This window comes from Suricata suricatta, chromosome 9 (genome assembly GCF_006229205.1).
Source record: "Suricata suricatta isolate VVHF042 chromosome 9, meerkat_22Aug2017_6uvM2_HiC, whole genome shotgun sequence".
NCBI lineage: Eukaryota > Metazoa > Chordata > Mammalia > Carnivora > Herpestidae > Suricata > Suricata suricatta.
The window spans coordinates 45127105-45151034 of NC_043708.1; the positions used below are offsets into that span (position 1 = coordinate 45127105).

The following is a 23930-nucleotide window of genomic DNA, read 5'->3' on the forward strand; positions in this document are numbered from 1 at the left end:
CCCTCGCCAGCATCTATAGTCTCTTGATTTGTTCATTTTAGCCACTCTGACTGGTGTGAGGTGGTATCTCAGTGTGGTTTTGATTTGTGTTTCCCTGATGATGAGTGATGTTGAACATTGTTTTATGTGTCTGTAGGCCATAAAGATGTGGCTTTAAAATGCTCTTCAGGAAAATTAACCCAAAGCAAAGCAAAATGGTGATTGTGTGACTTATATCATGCAAAAGTTTTTAATGACCTCTCTTGCTAACCTCCCAGAAAACAGTGACTATTTGATATACTATACACAATTAATTAAATCCAAGACATTTTATAACTGTGAATTTAGAGGTTCAAGCATAGAAAGCCAGTTAAATGAAATGATTTTTTGAGAGGAGTGGGTAGGCAGAGAATAAAGTTCCTGTAAAGAGAAGTTCTGTTTTTACTGCTCTGTGTGAAGTTAGCTAGTATTCCCTTTTATATTAGTCTCTTCATGAACTGTCATTCTGCTGGTTCCCGCATTAACGAATTAAATAAAACTCTGATGAATGTTTATCGTTGGTATAAAAATTAATATTTTTAACAATTTGAGACTTGTGTCTACAGGACCGCAAAGCTTTCCCTAAGTCACTGAGTCTTGAGATAACAGTGAGCGGCTGCTTTGCTCTCTCTCCCAGTGTAGACTGCCGGTTTCCCAACCCAGAATGGGGGAGCGTCCTGTTCTCCTCTGGTCGCTGTTCTGTGCTAGCTCCACAGTTTCTCTGAGGGTTAATTGTTTGTACTTTTTTGTGTGTGTCACTAGCTTCTTTATTTATTATTTGCAACTTTATCGTTGCAAATAAAGGTGACATGCTTAAAACCTAGAGGGGTGTTTATTAGCAATTTACATTAAATTATTATTTATATAGGTTCTGTCATTTATCTTACAAATTCTGTTCAGCAAGATATATTGTATAATAGTATATATTCTGATCCATGGCTAAACATGGTAATGTGCTGGAAGGGTTTTTGCTTTTTCATATTTTTAAAATGAGAATTTTAAGATATCCAGTTATTTTCTTTTGTGTGTGTGTGTACTCTTGAGTATATGATACAGTGGAGATGTTTGAATTCTCATTTATTCATGGATAGCAAGATGGTGAGGAGTCATACCTAGACCTGGAATGACAAAGAGGTACTGTGGATTCAGAGTACAGTCATCGTATGGCATGGCTTCTAGATGCAATAGTTGGCTATGACTTTGGGTTGTCTCTTAGTGGAGGAGAGGCGAATGCATTTTTTCCTTTGTTCATTCTTTTGGCACTATTCCAGTTGCTGTGGCTGTAACACTGGATAAGTCTAGTATGTTAGTTGTTACATCGCATTGGGCCTGAATTTGTTTGAAATTATATGTTGGTTAAGGAAGTTGTATAGGAAAGGTAGATAGAGGTAGCATGCCATAGGGACACCAGTAGTTTTTTTACCTCCCCATTCTCCTTTCTTTAAGAATCTGTGTTAGACCAAGAAGCATGTTATCCCCCATCCCATTTATCACTATCCATTAAATCGGAGGTGGCCATCTGATCTAGGGTCAGCCAGCCCATTGGCTTACCTGAGCAAATGAGGTCTCCTCTGAGGAACTTTGTATTGAGCATGGAGAAACTAGATGATACAGTGTTTTGGCTCTCTTGCTCATAGGAATGTTTTGCCCATGTAGAAGTAAAGTAGAGAGAATTGTCTTTTTTTTTTTTAATGTTTATTATATTTTTGAAGGAGAGTGAGTGAGAGAGAGGAAGAGCATGAGCAGAGGAGGAGCAGAGAAATAGAGGGAGACACAGAATCTGAAGCAGGCTCCAGGCTGCGAGCTTTCAGCACAGAGCCTGATGCAGGGCTCAAACTCATGAACCACAAGATCATGACCCGAGCCAAAGTTGGTGCTTAACCAACTGAGCCACCTAGATGCCCTGAGATAGTTGTCTTTTTTTTTTTTTTTTTTGGTCCTTGATGGAATGTATTAAATAAGCAAACACCCCAACAAGGAAAACAAGTACTACAATGTAAAAATATTAAGAAAAGAAAACCCTCTCACATGCATAAATGAAAGATGGTACACAAAGAACTCACATCTTTTCAAGCTTCAATAGTAAATATTCTGCTACTATGTATTAAATACTGCATGGTTTGCCCAAGTTAAGATGAAACCACACCATGAATCAATTAGCATTTTGCATTTTCTTTCATTATCTACTCAAAGTCATGCCTACTGCACCTCTAAACATTTCATTAAGTCCAATTATACAGCAAACACTCCCAAAATAAACTTAGATTGTATTGTAGTTTCACTTAACAGTATATAAAATGCTGTGTTGTGACAGGTATCAACTGAGATAGTTGTCTTTATAGAGAGAGTGGGGAACTAAAAGTATTAATGGCAAAATGAAGGTCCCTTGAACTCTTGCTGATCAGATCTATAAGTTTATTCTCTGATCTACTTGCTTGAATTTTCCTTGTATCCTGTAATATATACTTCTACATTTCCAATAAGTCACCTTTTTTGTTTCTGTTACCTACATTTCATGATCTCTGGTTAAGTAACTTTCCAGTATTATTTCATTCTTTCAGAAGTTATGTTAATGAGGTCCAGCCTCGGCTGGGTTCTCCTGTGTTTAGCACTTTATTTTCAGTATATTTAGGTTTTCCTTAAAAAAATTACATACTTTGATTGGTTCTTGGCTATGTAGTTCCTTTGTCTAAAGTACCCATTTGTCTTATCTTCTTGGAGAAGCCATTCTTCCCTTTACTGTCTTTAATCTCTGTGATCTTATACTCCCTTTCTTTCTTCTCCCTGGCTTAAGGCAGAGTGAAAGATTTCTGTTTCTCATAGCACTTTGCATGTTATAGCACTTACATTAAAAAAACTAAACATACCTACTTTAAGCCTCTCATCTTAGTCTTTTGTATTTAGTACACATTAATCTTTGAGTAATCATTTCTTTAATCAGTAAATCTATTAGAAATAGGTTTGTCATTAAATTTGAAATCAGTGAAACTCAGAGCTCAGTTTAAGCATGTATCAAGAATTAAAATAACATTTTAAAAATAAAAATTTGCAGTTTTTGCCAAGCCCAACTAATGCCATATGGAGATCTTTTAAATGCTATTTTAATTTTGGCAAACCTTACTTACACTATAAGTTTACCTTTGAATTGTCATATTGACGGGATGCCAGAACTCAAATTATAAGCCATATTTGCTGAGTTTTGGAATATTTCAGATACAACTCACAAACTCCCACAAACTGTCACATGGTTTCTATCTTAAGGCATGTTTTGGCTGAAGTTTATTCAAAATAGATTTGAGTTTAAATTAAACCTAGAAAATTTGTGTTACAAGGCTTTATTTAGCATAGTTCTAGAAAAGCAACTACATTTGAAGATAATTTCCTTGTCCTCAAGGTGACAGTCTTTGTTTAAAAAAAAATTGTGTAGACCTGCCTATAATCTAATTTAGAAGCTACTATATCAAAGAGTTCAGGGAAAAAGTTGCTTATTCAACTCAAAAACTATATCTTCTTTTTTACTTGGATCCGTTTTATTTTGTCTTACTGGTTTAGATTTTTAATAAAAAGGTAATTCAAAACCATGAGACTTAGAGGTAAAAATACTTGGAACTATGTCTTTCTGGATGGTAGAAAGATTGCATGTTGAACTTCTTCAAGTGAGTTTGACCCTAATTTTTAATTTGCAGCACTGAGGCTATAGAAAATGCACATTTCTACTTTTTTCATTGTAAACAAGTCTTGGATTTGACCCAGCAATGTAGAAGAACACTGATGGAGCAGCCACTGACTACACTAAACGTTCATCGATTTATTAAGATAATGGAAGCACCTCTGCTGGTATGTTTCTTACTTTAATATATTAGATAATTTATACATAAAATTTGTTAAGTTTTCATTGAGGGTGATTTAGGAATAGCTACTTATTAAAGGCAGAATAGAGTATACACTATTCATGAAATGATACTTTAATGCCTGCAAGTATTGTTGTATTGAAATGCAAATATAGCCTCATGTAAGTAGAAATATTCTGTGGTAGGTTTTTTTTTTAATAAATATTTCTTTTTTTTTTAAAGCTTATTTCTGAGAGAGAGGAGATAGAGAGAGAGAGAGAGAGAGAGAGGGAGGGAGGGAGGGAACATGAACAGGGGAGGGGCAGAGAGAAAGTGGGAGAGAGAATCCCTAGCAGATAATGTGGAGCCAGATGCAGGCTTTGAACTCAAGGACCCAGATCAGGGCCAGAGCCAAAATCAAGAGTGAGCGGCTTAACTGATTGAGCCATCCAGGCACCCCTCTGTGGTAGTTATAATGAACTGCAACCACTCCAAGATCACAATGATCGTATCATTGTTAGGAAAGACTTCTTTTGTGACTGTTTGAGGACTACTTTAAAAGTTGGAAGGTGCCTGGGTGGCTCAGTCGGTTGAACGTTGGACTTCAGCTCAGGTCATGGGTTTGAGCCCTGGTTCAGGTTCTGTGCTGACAGCTCAGAGCCTAGAGCCTGCTTCTGATTCTGTGTGTTCCTCTCTCTCTGCCCCACCCCTGCTCATGATCTGTCTCTCCCTGTCTTTCAAAAATAAATAAATGTTAAAAAAAATTTTAAGTTGGTAAATATTGAACTGTAGCATTTCTGATTCCCCAATTTCCTTAGTGCTACCTGGGAAGAATTTTTTTTTATGAATTAATCTTAGTTCTTTTTTTTCTTAATGTTTTTTATTTATTTTTGAGAGACAGAGAGAGACAGCACGAGCAGGGGAGGGTCAGAGAGAGAGGGAGACACAGAATCTGAAGCAGGCTCCAGGCTCTGAGCTGTCAGCACAGAGTCTGACATGGGGCTAGTATCCATGAACGTGAGATCATGACCTGAGCCCAAGTCGGAGGTTTAACCGACTGAGCCACTCAGGCACCCCAGAAATTTATATTCTTATTTGAATTTAGTAGAGAAAAAAGCTGATGTGAAATGAGGAGTTATGGAAGTTTTGATATCGTTTGTTCATTTGAGGGCTTTTTAGGAAATGTTTGAAATGTTGAAAATGATTCTGAAAAACATTAAGAAACTAAAATAATTATTCTTTAAAAAAACTATACATTTTCATTTTAGGTAGGATTTACCTTTTGCTGTGAAAAATAAGAAAATAGTTAATATATTTATTTCCATCTTAGCTCCTCTTGCCTTTTTTTGAAATGTTTATTTTTGAGAGAGAGAGAGAGAGTGCTAGCAGCAGGAGGGGTAGAAAAAGAGGGAGACACAGAATCTGAAGCTGGCTCCAGGCTCCGAGCTGTCAGCACAGAGCCTGTCATGGGGCTTTAAACCCACAAACTGTGAGATCATAACCTCAGCCGAAGTTGAAGACTTAACCAACTGAGCCACCCATGCGCCCCTCTTCTTATGCTTCTGATTATTGTTAGTTTTATGTTGTTTTTAATTGTTAAGGTTTATAATATTCATATTTTATTCTGTAATCATAATTCCCACCCCTTATAAAAGCTTTGCTTCTGCATTTCTGTAGATTCGGTGGTAACCAGCCCCAAGTTTACTGGCTTTATTCCTGAGTTTTTTATTTTGAGTCAGTTTTTGTTTGTTTGGATTTTGCCTTCCAATATTTTTCTTAAAAATTTTTCCTTTTCTTTCACATGGCAGAGGGGACATATTTCTTACTTCCTTAGAGAGAATATCCCCTGAATTTGTTTGATCTCCCATTTCGACATAGAGCCCTGAGAATGAGAGAGACCAGCTCACGTTCAGTTCTTCACAAGCCTCAGTTTTCTCCAGACTCCTCCCTTTTCCCCCAATGCCAAAATATTAAGAATTCCCAGGATTTTTTGTCTACTCACCAGTACCACTTTTGCTCTTTGGGGCAAGACTAGAACTCATCCCAAGCTTTATGAAAAATCTGCATTTCCTTTTTTGACTACCACATTCTGGCTTGAAGTCGTGTTCCTTTCCTATAGTTTCTGCTCATCAATTTTATTTTGCTGTGTTTTAAAACTATTTTTTTAAAGATAGATAATAAGGAGGGTGAGTCTCTGGTCTTATTTCACTTTATGTACTTTTCAGAAATTATGTAATGTTAGTTTAAAATTTTTTTTTAATGTTTATTTGTGAGACACACACACACACACACACACACACACACACACGCACGCGCGCATAGCATGAGTGGGGGAGAGGCAGAGAGAGAGACACACACAGAATCTGAAGCAAGCTCCAGGCTCTGAGCTGTCAGCACAGAGCTCAATGTGGGGCTCGAACTCATAGACCATGAAATCATGACCTGAGCTGAAGTTGGACACTTAACTGACTGAGCCATCCAGGTACCCCTGTAATGCTAGTTTTGATGTTAAAAAACAAAAACTTTGCAGGCTTCATAACGACTTGGTATTCAGTGAAATGTGACTTCCCTTGAAAGCACAATGCCATGAACACCATTTATACTGTATTGTATGCAATGGCAGCTCCTGAAACATAGGTTCTAGAAACAACAAGGTGAATGGTCCTCCCAGAACTGTGCAGTGCAGGTGCCCCTGCTCCAAGCCACTGTTTACCCAAAAGTAATACTAATTTGGCATTCTAAGTCCCTTCTAAATTGGAGTTTGTTTCCTGGTGCAGCCACTTTGGAAAACAGTGTGGAAGTTCTTCCAAAAATCAAAAATAGAATTACCCTAAGGGCTGCCTGGGTGGTTCAGTTGGTTATGTGTCTGACTCTTGACTTTGACTCAGGTCATGATCTCACAGTTTGTAAGTTTGGGCCCTGTATTGGGCTCTGCATGCTGACAGTGTGAAATCTGTTTAGGATACTCTCTCTTCCTCTTTCATTCCCCCTCCCCCACTCACTCGCTCTCAAAATAAATAAAGTTAAAAAACATATAGAATTACCCTGCAACCCAGCAATAGCACCACTAGTGCTATTATAGCCAAAGGATACATAAATGCTGATTCATAGGTGCACACGTACCTCAGTGTTTATAGCAGCACTATCAACAATAGCCAAATTATGGAAAGAGCCCAAATGTCTATTACCTGATGAATGGATAAAGAAGATGTGGTTTATATATACAATGGAATACTACTCAGCAATGAAAAAGAATGAAATCTTGCTGTTTGCAACAACATGGATGGAACTGGAGGGTATCATGCTGAGTGAAACAAGTCAGTCAGAAGAAGACAGATTTTATATGTTTTCACTCATATGTGTAATTTTGAGAAACAACAGAAGACTATGAGGGAAGGGAAGGAAAAAAAGGTTACAGAGAAGGAGGCAAACCATAAGAGACTTACAGAGAACAACCTGAGGGTAGATGGGGGTGGGGGGTTGGGGGCTAAGTGGGGAAAATGGGTAATGGGCATTGAAGAGGACACTTGTTGGGATGAGTACTGGGTATTGTATGTAAGTGATGAATCACGGGAATTTACCCCCAAAGCCGAGTAACTACATGTTAGCTAACTTGACAATAAATTATATATATTTAAAAAACACCCCCAAAACAAAAAAAACAAGTGGACAACTGTTGGAATTGTGTGATGGGTGTCCTGTCAAGGTCGTTATCGTCCTCATTAGTTAGTATTCACTCTACTTTGGTGGACGTATATCATTTTTCATAGTATAGCTAAAACAGTAAATTAATTGGAGTTTGTTTCAACACTCTCACAAAGTGTGCCTCAGCATCTTATTGCCTCAGCATCTCACTTCCTTTAGACAACTAGGGAACTCGGATGTAGGATTAAGGCAGAGGTTCCACAAGCCTGGCTAGACACTGGGATAGGTAGGAATGGCCAGTAGCATAGAGCCAAAAAGATCTGAAAGACAGAACTGAAAATCAGTGCTAGGTGGGAGAGTCAGGCTGAGAATTTAAACCTTGGTGTCAGCCTAGAAAGACCTGGCAGTCCAAAAACACAGATTAGCGAATTTGTCCACATCAGAACAGAGCAAATGAATGCAAAGTACAGAAAAGGGAGACAAGCCTTGATGAAAGGTTCCCTGACACTCTTGTTGGGATGGCTAAAGCTCACCCTTGCAGGAATGGAAAGATGATAAAGCATTCTGAGCTAACTTGGTCACTTTTACGTTTTGGTATTTCAAACATTTGGCTACATCAGTATTTGAGGTTGTTTTTGTTTTTTGGAGAAAACTCTGGAGGTTAAAAAACAAAGCAAGGCCAAACATTGTGATGGAAAACACCTCGTAGAACAAGATCTGATGTACTTAGTTTATGCCTTTTGATGGTATAGTAAGCTAGAAGGGGGAGGGGAGATAGGTCCTGAAAGTTAGTTACTTCTTACAAGTTCTTAACTATAAGACTTAGTAGTAGTTTACTTTGGGTTAGTGTTTCTTATTTTGTTCTTATTTGCTCACAGTCCCACTGATGCTCATCCTCCCCCTCACTTTGCTCTTAAGCATTCCTCCTTTATTGTCTTCCAGATTAATCTATATACAGGCTTTTGGAGTTCAATCATGGTTAAGTTTTGTATGTTTAGTAAGGTGCCTTGTAAACTAGCATAGGCTTGTGGGTCCAGAAACTGAAATAATTCATGTCTTTACATTATCTGTAAACATTAATAAAAATACAAACTGGGTTTAGACTTTTTTGCAGACTCTTTGTGTGCTTGATTATTGCAATGGCTGACATTGTTTTACTTTTAAGCATATGAAAATAGGTGCAGATTGGGATTGTGAGTGTGTGTGTTAAGTAGTTAGGGTGCTTGGACACTTACTTATTGTAGATATATAACATAACTGTGTCTTATAATCAGGTTGTAGGCATGTCATTTTAATCCTGAAAATTTTTTAATCCTGAAAATAAATCTTGAGCATAGAATTTTTAAGTGGGTTTCTATCTTAAATTGATTAAGAGACATTCTGGCAGGTCCAGAGTTACCCTAGATGCCTTCTTAAGGTTCCCAATGATGAAAACAGATAGGAAGATGATTTGGTTGTCCTGTTGGCTAATACCAAGGGCATTTTAGATGCTGATGCTGATGGTTTTCTCTATATTGGATTTAGTTTATTCTGCCAGATAGAAATAAACCTTTTATCTGGATACCAAGGGACTCTTCAAGTCCAAATATCTGATAAAATGTTTAAAAACATAAAAATGTAATATAGTTTATCTGAAAATGTTAATTTTTTGTTTGTACATCTGAGATAGTTCTCTATCTCAGATTCAGGAAACTGGAATTAAATTAAACCTACTCTTTTCTGTAGGTAATTAGAAGGATGCTGTTACAGTTTATTCATTTACTTGAAGACTCATGTGACAGTGTACACAGTATTATATATAGCAGGGTGTTGAGTCCTTTCATTATTGACTCATTTCCTTTTTTAATTGTGGCAAAAAATACATAACATAAATTTACCATCTTATTTTATAAGTGTATAAAACAGTATTGTTGACTATGCACATTGTTATACAACAGATCTCTACAACTCTTTCATCTTGAATGACTGAAACTCTCTATCTCTTGAGGAACAGCTCCCCATTTCCCCATCTCTCCAGCCTTGGCAATCAATCTGCCTTCTGTCTCTATTCGATTACTTTAGAGACCTTTTATTAGTGGAATCATGCAGTATTTGTCTTTTTGTAATTGCTTTATTTCACTTAGCATAATGTCCTCAAGGTTCATCAATGTTGTAGTATTTGTCAGGATTACCTTCTTTTTTTATGTTGTGAATATTGGCATTTTTAAAAAAGTGTTTTTATTTAAATTCTAGTTAGTTAACATACAATGTAATATTAGTTTCATGTGTACAGTGTAGTGATTCAATACTTCCATGCATCACTTGGTGTTCATCACAAGTATACTTCTTAATCCCCATCACCTGTTTAACCCATTGCCCCACCTACTTCTCTTTGGAGGTGCTTTACGTATAACATTTGATTTATCAATTCATCATTGATTAATAGGTTGCTTCCACATCTTGGCCATTGTGAATGATGCTGCAATAAACATGTGTTTGCAAATTTCTCTTTGAGATCTTGGTTTTAATTCTTTTGGATATTTACCAGAAATGAACTTGCTGGATCATATGTTAGTTCTGTTTTTAATTTTTTGAGGAAACTTCATACTTTATATAGTGGTTGCATCATTTTACATGTCCACCAACTGTGTACAAGAGTCTTTAATTTCTCCACATCCTTGCCAATACTTGTTATTTTGTGTTGTTATTGTTTTAATGTTAGCCATCCTACTGGTTTTGATAATCTCATTGTGGTTTTGCTTTGTATATCCCTGATGATCAGTTACGTTTTTCATATGCTTGTTGGTCATTTATATATCTTTTTTGGGAGAAATGTCTATTCCAGTCCTTTGTTATTTTGTTGTTGTTAAGTTGTAGGAGTCCTTTATTCTGAATACTAACCCCTTATCTGATAATGGTTTGCAGTATTTTCTCCTGTTTTGATTATTTCTTCCCACATTACAGATATGTTTGTTTGATGTAGTTCTAATTGTCTGTTTTTGCTTTTGTTACCTGTGCCTGTGATGTCATTTCCAAGAAATCATTTGCATGCCAGTGTCATGAAACTTTCCCCTTCATTTTCTTCTAGGAGTTTTATAGTTTCATTTAGGCCGCTAGTCCATCTTGAGTTACTTTGTACGTAGTGTAAGATGAAAATTTATCTTAGTTCTTTGGCATGTGAATATATAGTTTTCCCAGCATCATTTATTGAAGAGGCTCTCCTTTACCCATTGTATAGCCTCGGTTCCCTTGTCAAAGATCATTTAACCATGTATGCAAGAGCTTATTTCTGGGCTCTCTATTCTGTTCTGTCAGTCTATGTTTTGATTGCTGTATGTTTTGAAATTAGGAGTTGTGAGGCCTCCAGCTTTATTCTTTCTTAAGATTGTTTTGGCTATTTGGTGTCCCTTGAGATTTTGCATGAATTTTAGGATTTTTTTCTTCTATTTCTGAAAAAACTGCCATTGAGATTTTTGATTGGGAGTGCATTGAATATGTAGATGACTTTAGGTAGTATGGACATTTTAACAATATTAAATCTAATCCAAGAACATGAATGGGATGTCTTTATGTTTATTTGCATCTTCTTTAATTTCTTTCAGTATGGTTTTTATAGTTTTTAGTGTATAAGTCTTTTGGTTTCTTGGTTAAGCTTATTCCTAAATATTTTATTCTTTTTGATGCTATTGTAAATGGGATTATTTTCTTAGTTTGCTTTTTAGATGTTTCCTTGTTAGTGCATAGAAACACAACTAATTTCTCTATGTTTTGTATCCTGTAACTTTGTTGAATTCATTCATTAGTTTGGACAGTATTTTTTGTGGAATGTTTAGGGCTTTTACATAGATGATCATGTGAACAGAGATAATTTTTTTTTCTTTTCTAATTTGTATGCTATTTATTTGTTTATTTTTTTGCCTAGTTGCTCTGGCTACAACGTCTAGTACTATGTTAAATAGAAATGGCAAGAGTAGGCATCCTTGCTTTGTTCTTGGTCTTAGAGGAAAAGCTCTCAATTTGTTACTGTTGAGCAGGATTTTAGCCGTGGGTTTTCCCATATATGACATTTATTATGTTAAGGTAATTTTCCTCTCTTCTTAGTTTTTGAATGGTTTTTTTTTTTTTTTTTTGCCATGAAACAGTGTTAAATTTTATCAAATACTTTCTTCATCACTTGAGCTGATCTTGTGATTTTTGTCCTTTGTCCTCCTAATGTAGTATATTACATGGATTGATTTTGGACCACCCTTCATCCCAGAGATAAATTCTACTAGGTCATGGGTTTAATTCTTTTAATCTGCTGCTGAATTCAGTTTACAAGTACTTTGTTAAGATATTTGCATCCATACCCACCAGAGGTATTTTCTTGTAGTTTTCTTGTAGTATCTTGCCTGGCTTTGGTATCACAGTAATGTTGGCCTCCTACAATGAATTTGGAAGTGCTCCCTGCTCTTTAGTTTTTGGGAAGAGTTTGTGAAGGATTGGCATTAATTCTTCTTAAATGTTTGATCGAATTCTTCAGTGAAGCCATCTGGGCCTAGGCTTTCTTTGTTGGGAGGTTTTTGATTACTGATTCAATTTCCTTGTTAAGTGTTTGTTCAGATTTTCTGTTTCTCCATGATTCAGTCTTAGTAGGTTGCATGTGTCTGGGAATTTATCCACATTTTCTAGTTTATCCAAGGTATAGGTGTATAGTAGTTCATAGCATCTCTTATAATCCTTTTTGTCTTTATATCCTTTTTTTGAAAATTAATTTCTAAGTAAAGTAATTCAGTAGTAATTTATGAATTTTAGAAAAATATTGGTAATCCCTCCAATATAAGAGTGTTTTTGTCACTTTTGTATGTTCTCTTTGGCCAATATATTTATGTTTTTAAATAAAATATACTATAATATTTCATAAAATGTAATGTTTTATATAAAGTATATAGTATTTTATGGATATATAAAATTAGTAATTGCAATTTTTATGGTACTACTCTGTTACTTTTTCTACCTATCAGGGGCTTTTTTGATTTTTGTCTTTTGTCTAATGAAATGGATTACAACTTTTGTGATTAAGAAACTACAGGTTTTTAAAAGAATTATACCAATTTATATGGAAAGGGACCGAAACGTCAAATAATGACGATTTCTTTGAGTCCCCAAAAAGCTATTGGCAGTAACAGGCTGAGAAATCTACTTAGCTGCAAACACAGCACCTTTTTTTGTAAACTAGAAAGGATGAGCTGGAGGACAGAGAGCCCAGAGCTTATAATTAAAAGCCGCAGAGAACAACCGTTAGGGAGTAGGACTGAGCCATAATCAGTTAACTGGCAACATGTACCGGGTGGACTACAGAACTCCTGTGCCCTAATGACTGCTGACTGCTGTGTGTCTCCTGTTTTTCTCCTTTCAAACAGGAGTGTGTACAGTCCTTATCCCATATCTGTTCAGTCATTGTGTGCTGAGTAGGTATTAGGGACAATTAATTTATCTCATAGGTCTTCAGATTGAGAACAGTTCTGAAGGTGCTCTATCCATGGGACCACGCTAGAGGAACCTCATCTACACCTGGACCTGAATGTAGAGGATGAGATCTTAGACTTTGCTTTGATCTCAAAGTCTGATGAGATGAAGCCTGAGAATCTTGGAGATGACTGTGTTTTGCATATGGGTGAGGTGTGAATTGTTACAGTCAGAGGGTAGACTACTGACTATAACAATTCACATCTCTCTCACTTGCAAAATACACTGATTCCTCTTTCCTAGACCTCCAAAGCCTCATCCCATCAGACTTTGATTGTATATTCATTCCAAGATGGTAATAACAATATCTCCCATTCCATAAGTTCTTCTTATCATGTGACCTTATCACTGGGCCTGTCTAGTGAAGTATGTGCCCTTCTCCTTGATGCTAGTCGGGCCTCTGTGACTGCCTTCACCAGTGGAATCGGGCTGAAGTGATGATGTGTAACTTCTGAGGCTGTATGTCACAATATGCTTTGTGCTTCTCCTTTGCTCTTTTTGGCTGCGCATTTTGAGACCCAGGTACCACTGTGAGATTAAATCTGAGGAGAAACTCTGGTGAAGAGGAATTGAGCCCCCTAGTGCTGAGCTCCTATAGTCAGCATAAGCTTGCTAGCTGATGAATGAGTCATCTTTAAAGTCAACCTTTGCATCTAGTCCAGGTGCCCTGCTAATGCCATGTGGAGCAACGATGAGCTTGCAGATATATAAACAAAATAAGTGATTATTATTTTAAGTCATCGAATTTTGGTGTACTTTGATATATACACAGTGATAGGTGCTCAGAATATAGCCTCCAAGTGATCTCCTCTGTTTCTAATGGCATTAATTACACTGATTCTCAAATCTGAAGTTACAGGTCAAATTTTTCTTTGCACTTCCTGATGCATATATCTAACTACTAATTAGATTGTCCCTTTAGTATATCTAACTACAGATTAGATGTATCTCTCCTTAAGCTCAATATGTCCAGCATCAATGTGTTGTCCTTCTCCACCATCTGTTCTTTCTCCATTATCTTGGTTAATTTACTTCCTGGTCATTTATAGCAGAAACCTGAGAAATCATTCTCATTTCCTGCATCTCCCCACCTCTAATTTTACATCCTAAATATCTTTTGAATTCTTCATTTTAACAGCCAATGCCTTAATCGAAGTTTTCACCAACTCTCCTGTTCTGGTCTCTAGTCCTCACTTTTTCTTCACTCACATTAATTTCATACTCACCTTTGCTCTCAGAGCAATATTTTTAAACATACATGTTACAATATTTCTTACAAATTTGTTTGTAATTTTTTTTAGAGAGTGTGTATGTGAACATGCATTTGTGAGCAGGAGAGGGGCAGAGGAAGAGAGAGACTCTTAAGCTGGCTCCATGCTCAGAACAGAGCCTCAGGTGGGGCTCTATCTCATGACTGTGAGATCATGACCTGAACCAAAATCAAGAGTCAGATACTTAACTGACTGACCTACACAGGTACCCCCTTGCAGTTTCTAAATGGTTTCAATTTACTTACAGAAGAAAGCCCTACTTTCTTAAGAGGATATAATGGTTTTTAGTAATTTGGGCCCAGGGCTCCTGGGTGGCTCAGTCGGTTAAGCATCCAACTTTGGCTCAGGTCATGATCTCGCAGTTGGTGGGTTTGAGCCCTGCATCAGGTTCTGTGCTGACAGCTAGCTCAGAGCCTGGAGCCTGTTTCAAATTCTGTGTCTCCCTCTCTCTCTGCCCTTCCCCTGCTTATGTTCTGTCTCAAAAATAAGTTTTAAAAAATTAAAAAAAAATAATTTGGGCCCTTGCTAGATTTCCGTCCTTATTGCTTATTCCTCCTTTTCACTTTTAATGCTGAATTACTTATAGTTCTCCAAATACACAAAGAAGAAAGCAGGTCTATTCCTTCATTTTGTTCTACCCATTCAAGCTTTGGTGTAATTCAGCTCCGTGTGGTTGTAGGACATCTCCACTTCCTTGCTGTTTGTTGGCTAGGGTTGCTCTCAGCTCCTGTGGGCTAGTCTCAGGTCCTTGCTACATGGCTGTCTCAAAAAATTACAGCGACCTCCTTCAGAGCAGCAGGACCATCTCACTGCATTCTGCCACGACAGTCTTCTCTAATATAACCTGATCAAGGGAATGGCTATCCTAGGAATTGGGATTATGTAAGATTTGAACACTAGGAATCTTGGGGGCCATTTTAGGATTCTGCCTACCATAGGCAAACACTGATTTCTCTTTAGAAACTTTTAGGATTAAAAAAAAATCCTCAATAATTGCAAAGCTTGCAAGAATACATCTTCCTGTGTATGTGTTTTTACCCATTCTGGTTATTCAGTGGGCTCTTTCAGTGGGCAATTCATGTTCCTTCAGTCATAGGAAACTCTTGTGTTTATTTCACTGATGATTTCTCCCGTTCTACTTTCGCCGATGTCTCTTTCTGGGACTCTTTGTTGGACACTGGACTTCTTGAACCAGTCTTTCACCTTTATTATATTTTCTCTCCTATTTTTCATCTTTTGCTGTACTTTCTAGCAGATTTATTAAACTTTATTTTTTATTTCTTTATGGATGCAATATCTTCCCATCACATTGAACTTATACAGAGAGTTTCCTGAACCTTCCTCCTGAATAGTCTATGTTTTCTCCATGTTCTCTGTTTTTCTGTTTGTTCTGGTCTCTTATGTTAGAGGCTTTCCTCAGATGTTTGTTACTCCTTGGATATCTGTTTGTGAATTAGAATATGAAACTAAAAAGCTGATTGGAAATTCTGAGAATGTAGATGAGACTAGTTAACTCTGGAACTACATGGGGTGCTTAGACCTGTGTTTCTTTTTGATGAACACTAATGTCAGTATCCTTGGGCTTTTTCTTGGGGTTATTTACAATTCTTGGAAAAGAATCTTCTAGTTTTCTGCTGGAAGGACAGAAATCTGGCCACTGTATTCTGGGAACTGAGTGGGTAGGGAGCTGGGAGTGTCTTAGCATTTGGTTACTTACTCCCCCCACTTTTGATGTGGTGTTCACACTTTCAGCTTTCCTGAAGTCCCCTCAGATTTCTTCTGGTGGGAGGGAGGGACAGCTGCCTAAACTCGTAGAGTCAGGAAAGGGAATCTCTGGATCAACTCTCACTCCAAAGCTTTTACCTATACTTCCTTATTTTAGGGCCTTTTTGCCACTTCCCCTTCCAGTATTTCTCTCCCGGTGCCATACACTCCCAGGATTGCACTGACCAATCCTGAGCAACTGTAAGATTCTGCAGTTAAAATTGAATTGTTTCTTAGCTTTCTCTCTCATGGCTTATGGTTTTGCTTTCTTTTAAGTCCATTATTATTCTGTTCGTTAGCTTCCAAAAATTGCTTGCCTTTTCTCTTTTCCTTTCTTCACATATGTATGGTTATCTCTTTAAAAAAAAAAAACTTCCTGCTGTAGTTTTCCTGGGATTTTTGGAGGGAGTAAAATTAGATGTATATATTCAAGCTGCTGGCCAAACTCAGATGTTCCTCATGGTTCCGTGTCATTTATTATATGTTTAATTCTTATGTGAAAGAAATTATTCCTTCGTTATTCTATTTCATTTGAAATATCTATTTATCAGTACCATGGTTTTATTTATTGTTTCTTGTTTATTTCTTTTTAGTATGATTATTCCTTGTCATTGTAATTTCATGTTTAACTCTTTGTAAATGTGTTAGTTTTATAATGCTTAAACTATGTAGGTACTCAGGAAATTCTGAATTTATATTTTTTATATAGTTTATTGTCAAATTGGTTTCCATATAACACCCAGTGCTCTTCCCCGCAAGTGCCCTCCTCCATGACCATCACCCCCCTTTCCCTTTTCCCCTCCCCCTTCAGCCGTCAGTTTGTTTTCAGTATTCAAGAGTCTCTCATGATTTGCCTCCCTCCCTCTCGCTAACTCTTTTTCCCACTTCCCCTCTCCATGGTCCTCTGTTAGGTTTCTCCTGTTAGACCTATGAGTGAAGACATATGGTATCTGTCTTCTGCCTGACTTATTTCATTTAGCATGACACCCTCGAGGTCCATGCACTTTGCTACAAATGGCATTTCATTCTTTCTCATTGCCATGTAGTATTCCATTGTGTATATAAACCACATCTTTTTGATCCATTCATCACTTGATGACATTTAGGCTCTTTTCATGATTTGGCTATTGTTGAAAGTGCTGCTATGAACATTGGGGTACATGTGCTCCTATGCATCAGCACTCCTGTATCCCTTGGGTAAATCCCCAGCAGTGCCATTGCTGGGTCATAGGGGAGTTCTATTAATAGTTTTTTGAGGAACCTCCACACTGTTTTCCAGAGCGGCTGCACCAGTTTACATTCCCACCAACAGTGTAGGAGGGTGCCTGCTTCTCCACATCCTCGCCAGCATTTTTGTCTCTTGATTTGTTCATTTTAGCCACTCTGACCGGCATGAGGTGGTGTCTCAGTGTGGGTTTGATTTGTATTTCCCTGATGATGAGTGACGTCGTTGCATGTGCCTGTTGGCCATCTGCATGTCCTCTTTGGAGAAGTGTCTATTCATGTCTTCTGCCCATTTCTTCACTGGATTATTCATTTTTTGGGTGTTGAGTTTGGTTAGTTCCTTGTAGATTTTGGATACTAGCCCTTTATCCCATATGTCATTTGCAACTATATTTTCCCATTCCGTTGGTTGCCTCTTAGTTTTCTTGATTGTTTCTTTTGCAATGCAGAAGCTTTTTATCTTAATGAGGTCCCATAGTTTATTTTGGTTCTTGGTTCCCTTGCCTTTGGGGATGTGTTGAGTAGGAAATTGTTGCGGATGAGGTCAAGGAGGTTGTTTCCTGCTTTCTCCTCTAGGGTTTTTATGGTTTCCTGTCTCACATTCAGGTCCTTCATCCATTTTGAGTTTATTTTTGTGTATAGTGTAAGAAGGTGGTCTAGTTTCATTCTTCATGTTGCTGTCCAGTTCTATTAGCATCAGCTGTTAAAGAGGCTTTTTTCCATTGGGATACTCTTCCCTGCTTTGTAAAATATTAATTGGCCATACATTTGTGGGTCCAGTTCTGGGCTCTCTATTCTATTCCATTGGTCTATGTGTCTGTTTTTGTGCCAATACCATACTGTCTTGATGATGACAGCTTTGTAGTAGAGGCTAAAGTCTGGGATTGTGATGCCTCCTATTTTGGTTTTCTTCTTCAATATTACTTTGGCTATTCGGGGTTTTTTGTGGTTCCATATGAATTTGAGGATAGTTTGTTCTAGCTTTGAGAAGAATGTTGGTGCAATTTTGATTGGGATTGCATTGAATGTGTAGATTGCTTTGGGCAATAATGGCATTTTAACAATATTTATTCTTCCGATCCATGAGCATGGAACATTTTTCCATTTCTTGGTGTCTTCTTCAATTTCCTTCATAAGTTTTCTATAGTTTTTATTGTATAGGTCTTTTACTTCTTTGGTTAGGTTTATTCCTAGGTATTTTATAGTTTTTTGTGCAATTGTGAATGGAATCAGTTTCTTGATTTCTCTTTCTGTTGCTTCCTTACTGATGTATAACAGTGCAGCCAATTTCTGTGCATTGTATATCCTGCAACTTTGCTGAAGTCATGTATCAGTTCTCATAGGCTTCTGGTGGAGTCTGTCAGGTTTTCCATGTAGAGTATCATTTCATCTGCAAAAAGTGAAAGTTTGACTTGATCTTTGCCAATTCTGATGCCTTTTATTTCCTTTTGTTGTTTGATTGCTGATGCTAGGACTTCCAGCACTATGGTAAACAATAGTGATAAGAGCGGATATTCTTGTTGCATCCTGATCTCAGGGGGAAAGCTCTCAGTTTTTCCCCCATTGAGGATGATATTAGCTGTGGGCTTTTCATAAACTGCTTTTATGATGTTTAAGTAAGTTCCTTCTGTCCCAACTTTCTCGAGGGTTTTTATTAAGAAAGGGTGCTGTATTTTGTCAAGTGCTTTTTGTGCATCTATCAACAGGATCATATGATTTTTATCTTTTCTTTTGTTAATGCGATGTATCACACTGATGGATTTGCGAATATTGAACCAGCCCTGTAACCCAGGAATGAATCCGACTTGATCATGGTGGATAATTGTTTTTATAAGCTGTTGAATTCAATTTGCTAGTATCTTGTTGAATATTTTTACATCTGTATTCATTAAGGATATTGACCTGTAGTTCTCTTCTTTTTGTTGGGTCTCTGTCTGGTTTGGGAATCAAAGTGATGTTGGCTTTGTAGAATGAGTTTGGAAGTTTTCCTTCTATTTCTATTTTTTGGAATAGCTTAAGAAGAATGGGTATTAACTCTGCTTTAAATGTCTGGTAGAATTCCCCAGAGAAGCCATCTGGCCCTGGGCTCTTATTCTTTGGGAGATTTTTGATAACTCGTTTGATTTCTTTACTGGTTACGGGTCTGTTCAGATTTTCTATCTCTTCCCGTTTGAATTTTGGTAGTGCATGTGTGTTTAAGAATTTGTCCAGTTCTTCTAGATTGTCCAGCTTGTTGGCATAGAGTTTTTCATAGTAATCTCTGATGATTGCTTGTATTTCTGAGGGATTGGTTGTAATAGATCCGTTTTCATTTATGATTCTGTCTAATTGGGTGTTCTCTATTTTTTTTTTCTGAAGAGCCTGGCTAGAGGTTTATCAATTTTGCTTATTTTTCAAAAAACCAACTCTTCGTTTCATTGATCTGTTCAACTGTTTGTATTTTTTTTTTTGGATTCTAATTTGTTTATTTGTGCCCTGATCTTTATTATTTCTCTTCTTCTGCTGAGTTTGGGGTGCTCTTGCTGCTCCCCTGCTAGTTCCTTTAGGTGCTCTGTTAGGTTTTGAATGTGCGCTTTATCTGGTTTGTTGAAATAGGCCTGATTGCAATATACTTTCCTCTTAGGACTGCCTTTGCTGCGTCCCAGAAGGTTTGGATTGTTGTATTTTCATTTTCATTTGTTTCCATATATTTTTTTTCATTTCTTCTCTAATTGCCTGATTGGCCCACCAGTTGGGTGGTTTTTAACCTCCACATTTTGGAGGCTTTCCAGACTTTTTCCTGTGGTTAATTTCAAGTTTCATAGCATTGTGATATGAAAGTGTGCATGGTATGATCTCAATTCTTTTATATTTATGGAGGGCTGCTTTATGACCCAGTATGTGGTCAATCTTGGAAAATGTGCCATGCACACTCAAGAAGAAGTTGAATTCCCTAGCTTCAGGAGGCAGAGTTCTAAATATATCTATCAATTCCATATGTTTCAATGTGCTGTTCAGGTCCATGTTTTCTTTAGTGATTTTCTGTCTGGTTGATATATCCATTGCTGTAAGTAGAGTATTAAAATCCCCTGCAATTAGCACATTCTTATCAATAAGATTGTTTCTGTTTGTGATTGTTTTATGTATTTTGATATCCCCGAATTCAGTACATAGATGTTTAAAATTCTTAGCTCTTCCTGATGGAGAGACCCTGCAATTATTATATAATGTCCTTCTTCATCTTTTGTTATTACATTTACTTTTAAGTCCAGTTTGTCAGATATAAGTATGACTACTCTGGGTTCCTTTGACTACCAGTCACATGCTAGATATTTCTCCATCCCCTTACTTTTAATCTGAAGGTGTCTTCAGGTCTAAGATGAGTCTCTTTTAGGTAGCAAATAGATGGATTTTGTTTTTTATCCATTCTGCTACCCTGTGTCATTTGATTGGAGCATTCAGTCAATTTACATTCAGTGTTATTATTGAAAAATGTGGGTTTAGATTCATTGTGTTCTCTGTAGATTTCATGTTTGTAGTGGTGTCTCTGATACCTTGTATTCCTTTCAACATTTCCCTCATAGAATCCCTCTTAGGATTTCTTGTAGGGCTGGTTTGGTGGTGATGAATTCTCTCAATTTTTGTTTATTTGGGAATACCTTTGTCTCTCCTATTTTGAATGACAGCCTTGCTGGATAAAGGGTTCTTGGCTGCATATGTTTTTTGTTCATCACATTGAAGATTTCCTGCCATTCCTTTCTGGCCTGCCAAGTTTCAGTAGATAGGTCTGTAAGCACTCTGATAGGTTTCTCTTTGTATATTAGGTCCCTTTTATCCATAGCTGCTTTCATAATTCTCTTTGTCTTTATATTTGCCAGTTTCACTATGATGTATCGTGCTGAAGATGGATTCAACTTTCATCTTAGGGGAGTTCTCTGTGCCTCTTGGGTTTCAGTGTCTGTTTCTTTCCCCAATTTGGGGAAGTGCTCAGCTATAATTTGATCAAGTACCCCTTCTGGACCTTTTTCTCTAAGGAATTCTTATGATACGGATATTGTTCCATTTGATTGTATCGCTCTGGTCTCGAATTCTCCTTTCGTGCTCCTGTATCAATTTCTCTATCTTTTTCTCTGCTTCCTCTTTTGGTATAACTGTGTCTGCTAATTCACCTATTCTCCTCTCTGCCTGTTCAATCCGTGCAGTGGCTGCCTCCATTTTATTATGCACATCATTTATAGCCTTTTTAAATTCATCTAAGCTATTTTTAAGGTCCCTAGTCTTTGTATCAATAGCTTCTCTGATGCTTTTTTCACATCCAGCAATTAATTTTATGACAGTTGTTCTAAATTCTTGTTCAATTATGTTGCTTATATCTGTTTTGAGCAGTTCTGTGGCTGTGACTTCTTCCTGGAATTTCTTTAGAGGAGAGTTCTTTCCTTTCGTCATTTTGGCTAGCTTCCTGCCTCTTGTCAGTTTTAAAAGCTCGTTATACACTGTGCACCTGTTAGTATTGCTTTATTAAAGGAAGCTCATTGACTGTCAACATCTGTCATTTCAGGAAGTGTCCTTTTAACAGTGTCTCTTGGTTTCTTTTGTTGTGCCTTTGATTATTTTTTCCCTGCTCGTAGTGATATTTGGGACTCTTCACCATGTATACTTTGGCTAGTTTCTTGAGATAGCCCTGAAAAGGAAAACAGACAGACAAACACACAGGCAACAAAAGCACAAATCCCACAAACAAGCAAACCAAAAGGGGAAAGAAAGAAAAGAAAAAACAAAAAAGGGGGGACAGAAACAACAAAATACAATGTATAATCTAAAAGCATATAACCAGTCAAGGGGAGAGATAAGAATGAGATAAAGGAAAATATATCTGGATGGCAAGAAAGAAAAAAAAAAGGCAGCTCTCCCGCACGGATGGGTGTGGTTTTGTGTAGTTATTTCTCAGGGGCTGCTCTCCCCTCCGAGGTCCTGCCTTGGTGACTGCAGGGAGAATGACAGCTCCCCAAGCCCTTCTCAAACCAAGCATTGCAAGCCACTCTTTTGAGTCTGATCTCCCTGTGACATGGGTGAGTCAAGTTGTATTTTCCAAGCCCCACCTCATTTCCAAATCCTAGTCCACGTGCTTTAATGCTACCATAGGAGTTGAGATGTACTCCTGATGGCAGCCAGCTTTCTAGCCAGATCGAGTAGGGGGAGGGAGTTATTTCTCCTGGTGCTCCCTGGACTCATCAGCACCTCCACTGAGCCCAAGGAAGAATGCTCCAGCTAGATGGGACGGATTTCTCTCCTCATGCCCAGAGGTTATATGTGAGATGACAATATCTCTCTCTGTGCCAGGATGAGTTTTTTATCTCTTCTCTAGAGACAGTTCTATGAGCATTTTCAGTCTCTCTTTCTCTTCCCCTTGTCTCTCCGAGGCTCTGTGCTCTCCCTGTGTTGGACTGGGGCTCCCTCCCCTCCGCACCTCTGGGACAAGCCTGTTTTTATTTCCCCAGTTCGCACTCACTCAGGCACTTTTGAGGCTGTCTTCTTTCTGGAGTCTGCGTGTTTTCCTCCCACTCTTGCAGATCAGAGTATTGTGGCTTCAGTCCTTCTCAGTTTGATAGATGTGGGCGGGTGAAAATTACAGAGCTCCCGACTTTTTTGCCATCTTTCCCCCAGCCAGAGATTATTTCTGTTAATATTGGATTTATTTTACAGACTTGTTTTTTTTTTACTTATGACTTTATTAATAACACTTAGAGTTTACATCCAAATGTTGGAAGTGTATTTCCTCACAGTGAAGGTATTTTGTTCTCTTTTTAAATGAAGACTGAAGTTGCTGAAGACCCTCAACAGGTTTCAACCATTCATCTGCAACTAGGATTACCACTGGTTTTTATTGTTAGTCAGCAAGCAACCCGTGAAGCTGACAGAAGAACTGCAGAATGGGTTGCTTGGCATCTTCTGGGGAAAGCAGGAGTTCTACTCTTGTTAAGGTATCTTAAACATTAAAGATTCAGTGTATTTAGCAAAACACTAGTATTTTTCTGTTTGTTTAAATATGATAATATATTCACTTGTCAATAAACTCAAATCTCTAGTAAATTCTCATACAGTTAGAACAAGTTGGTGAGCTAAAGTCCATAATTAGTAGCTTGATTAAAATTTAGACCTTTAAACTTTGCTAAATGATCTAGATCAAGATGGAGACTAGCAAATTTGGTCTGACTTTATGTCTAAAATTTCTCAGACTCACTAAATTTTAATTTTTTTCATATATTTAGCATAAGAACATATAGTTCTCTTTTATATTGACATCCTGATGACTGTTATTCTTTAGATTAGCAATATAAAACATTTATTTTCATTTTGAAAAAGGGACTCTTTGGAAATGGACATTCCTCAACACAGTAATGTGGTCTTCAGAAAAGCAGAAGAGGTTAGTCATTTTATGTATTGGTATACAATGTCTGTTTATTTAACAACATGTTAAACATGGGGTCAGAAATATATGCTTATTATAGAAAAGAAATTCTGTAAATTGCCACTATTCAAAGATTATTGCTGTAAACATTTTGGTATTATTTTTCCCTTTTCTTAGTCTGTCTCTTTATGTATATATATTTTTAAGAGAATTAGGATCATGCTCTATATCCTAATTTTCACATAAAATTATATTTCATTACTTGCTATTGTGCTATGAGGCCTGCCTTTGTACAGTGTTTTG

General features: G+C 37.3%; 1 protein-coding gene across 4 annotated transcripts in view; it reads left to right on the forward strand.

Annotated features, from left to right (window-relative positions):
- The window catches only part of TXNDC16 (thioredoxin domain containing 16), a 130392-nt gene that overhangs the window by 56487 nt on the left and 49975 nt on the right, over positions 1-23930 (forward strand). For all 4 annotated transcript variants that reach the window (XM_029952356.1, XM_029952355.1, XM_029952358.1 and 1 more), the window contains 3 exons: positions 3705-3855; positions 23033-23199; positions 23582-23642. In XM_029952356.1, the coding sequence (XP_029808216.1) occupies positions 3705-3855; positions 23033-23199; positions 23582-23642 (379 nt within the window). The remainder of the gene's footprint in view (positions 1-3704; positions 3856-23032; positions 23200-23581; positions 23643-23930) is intronic.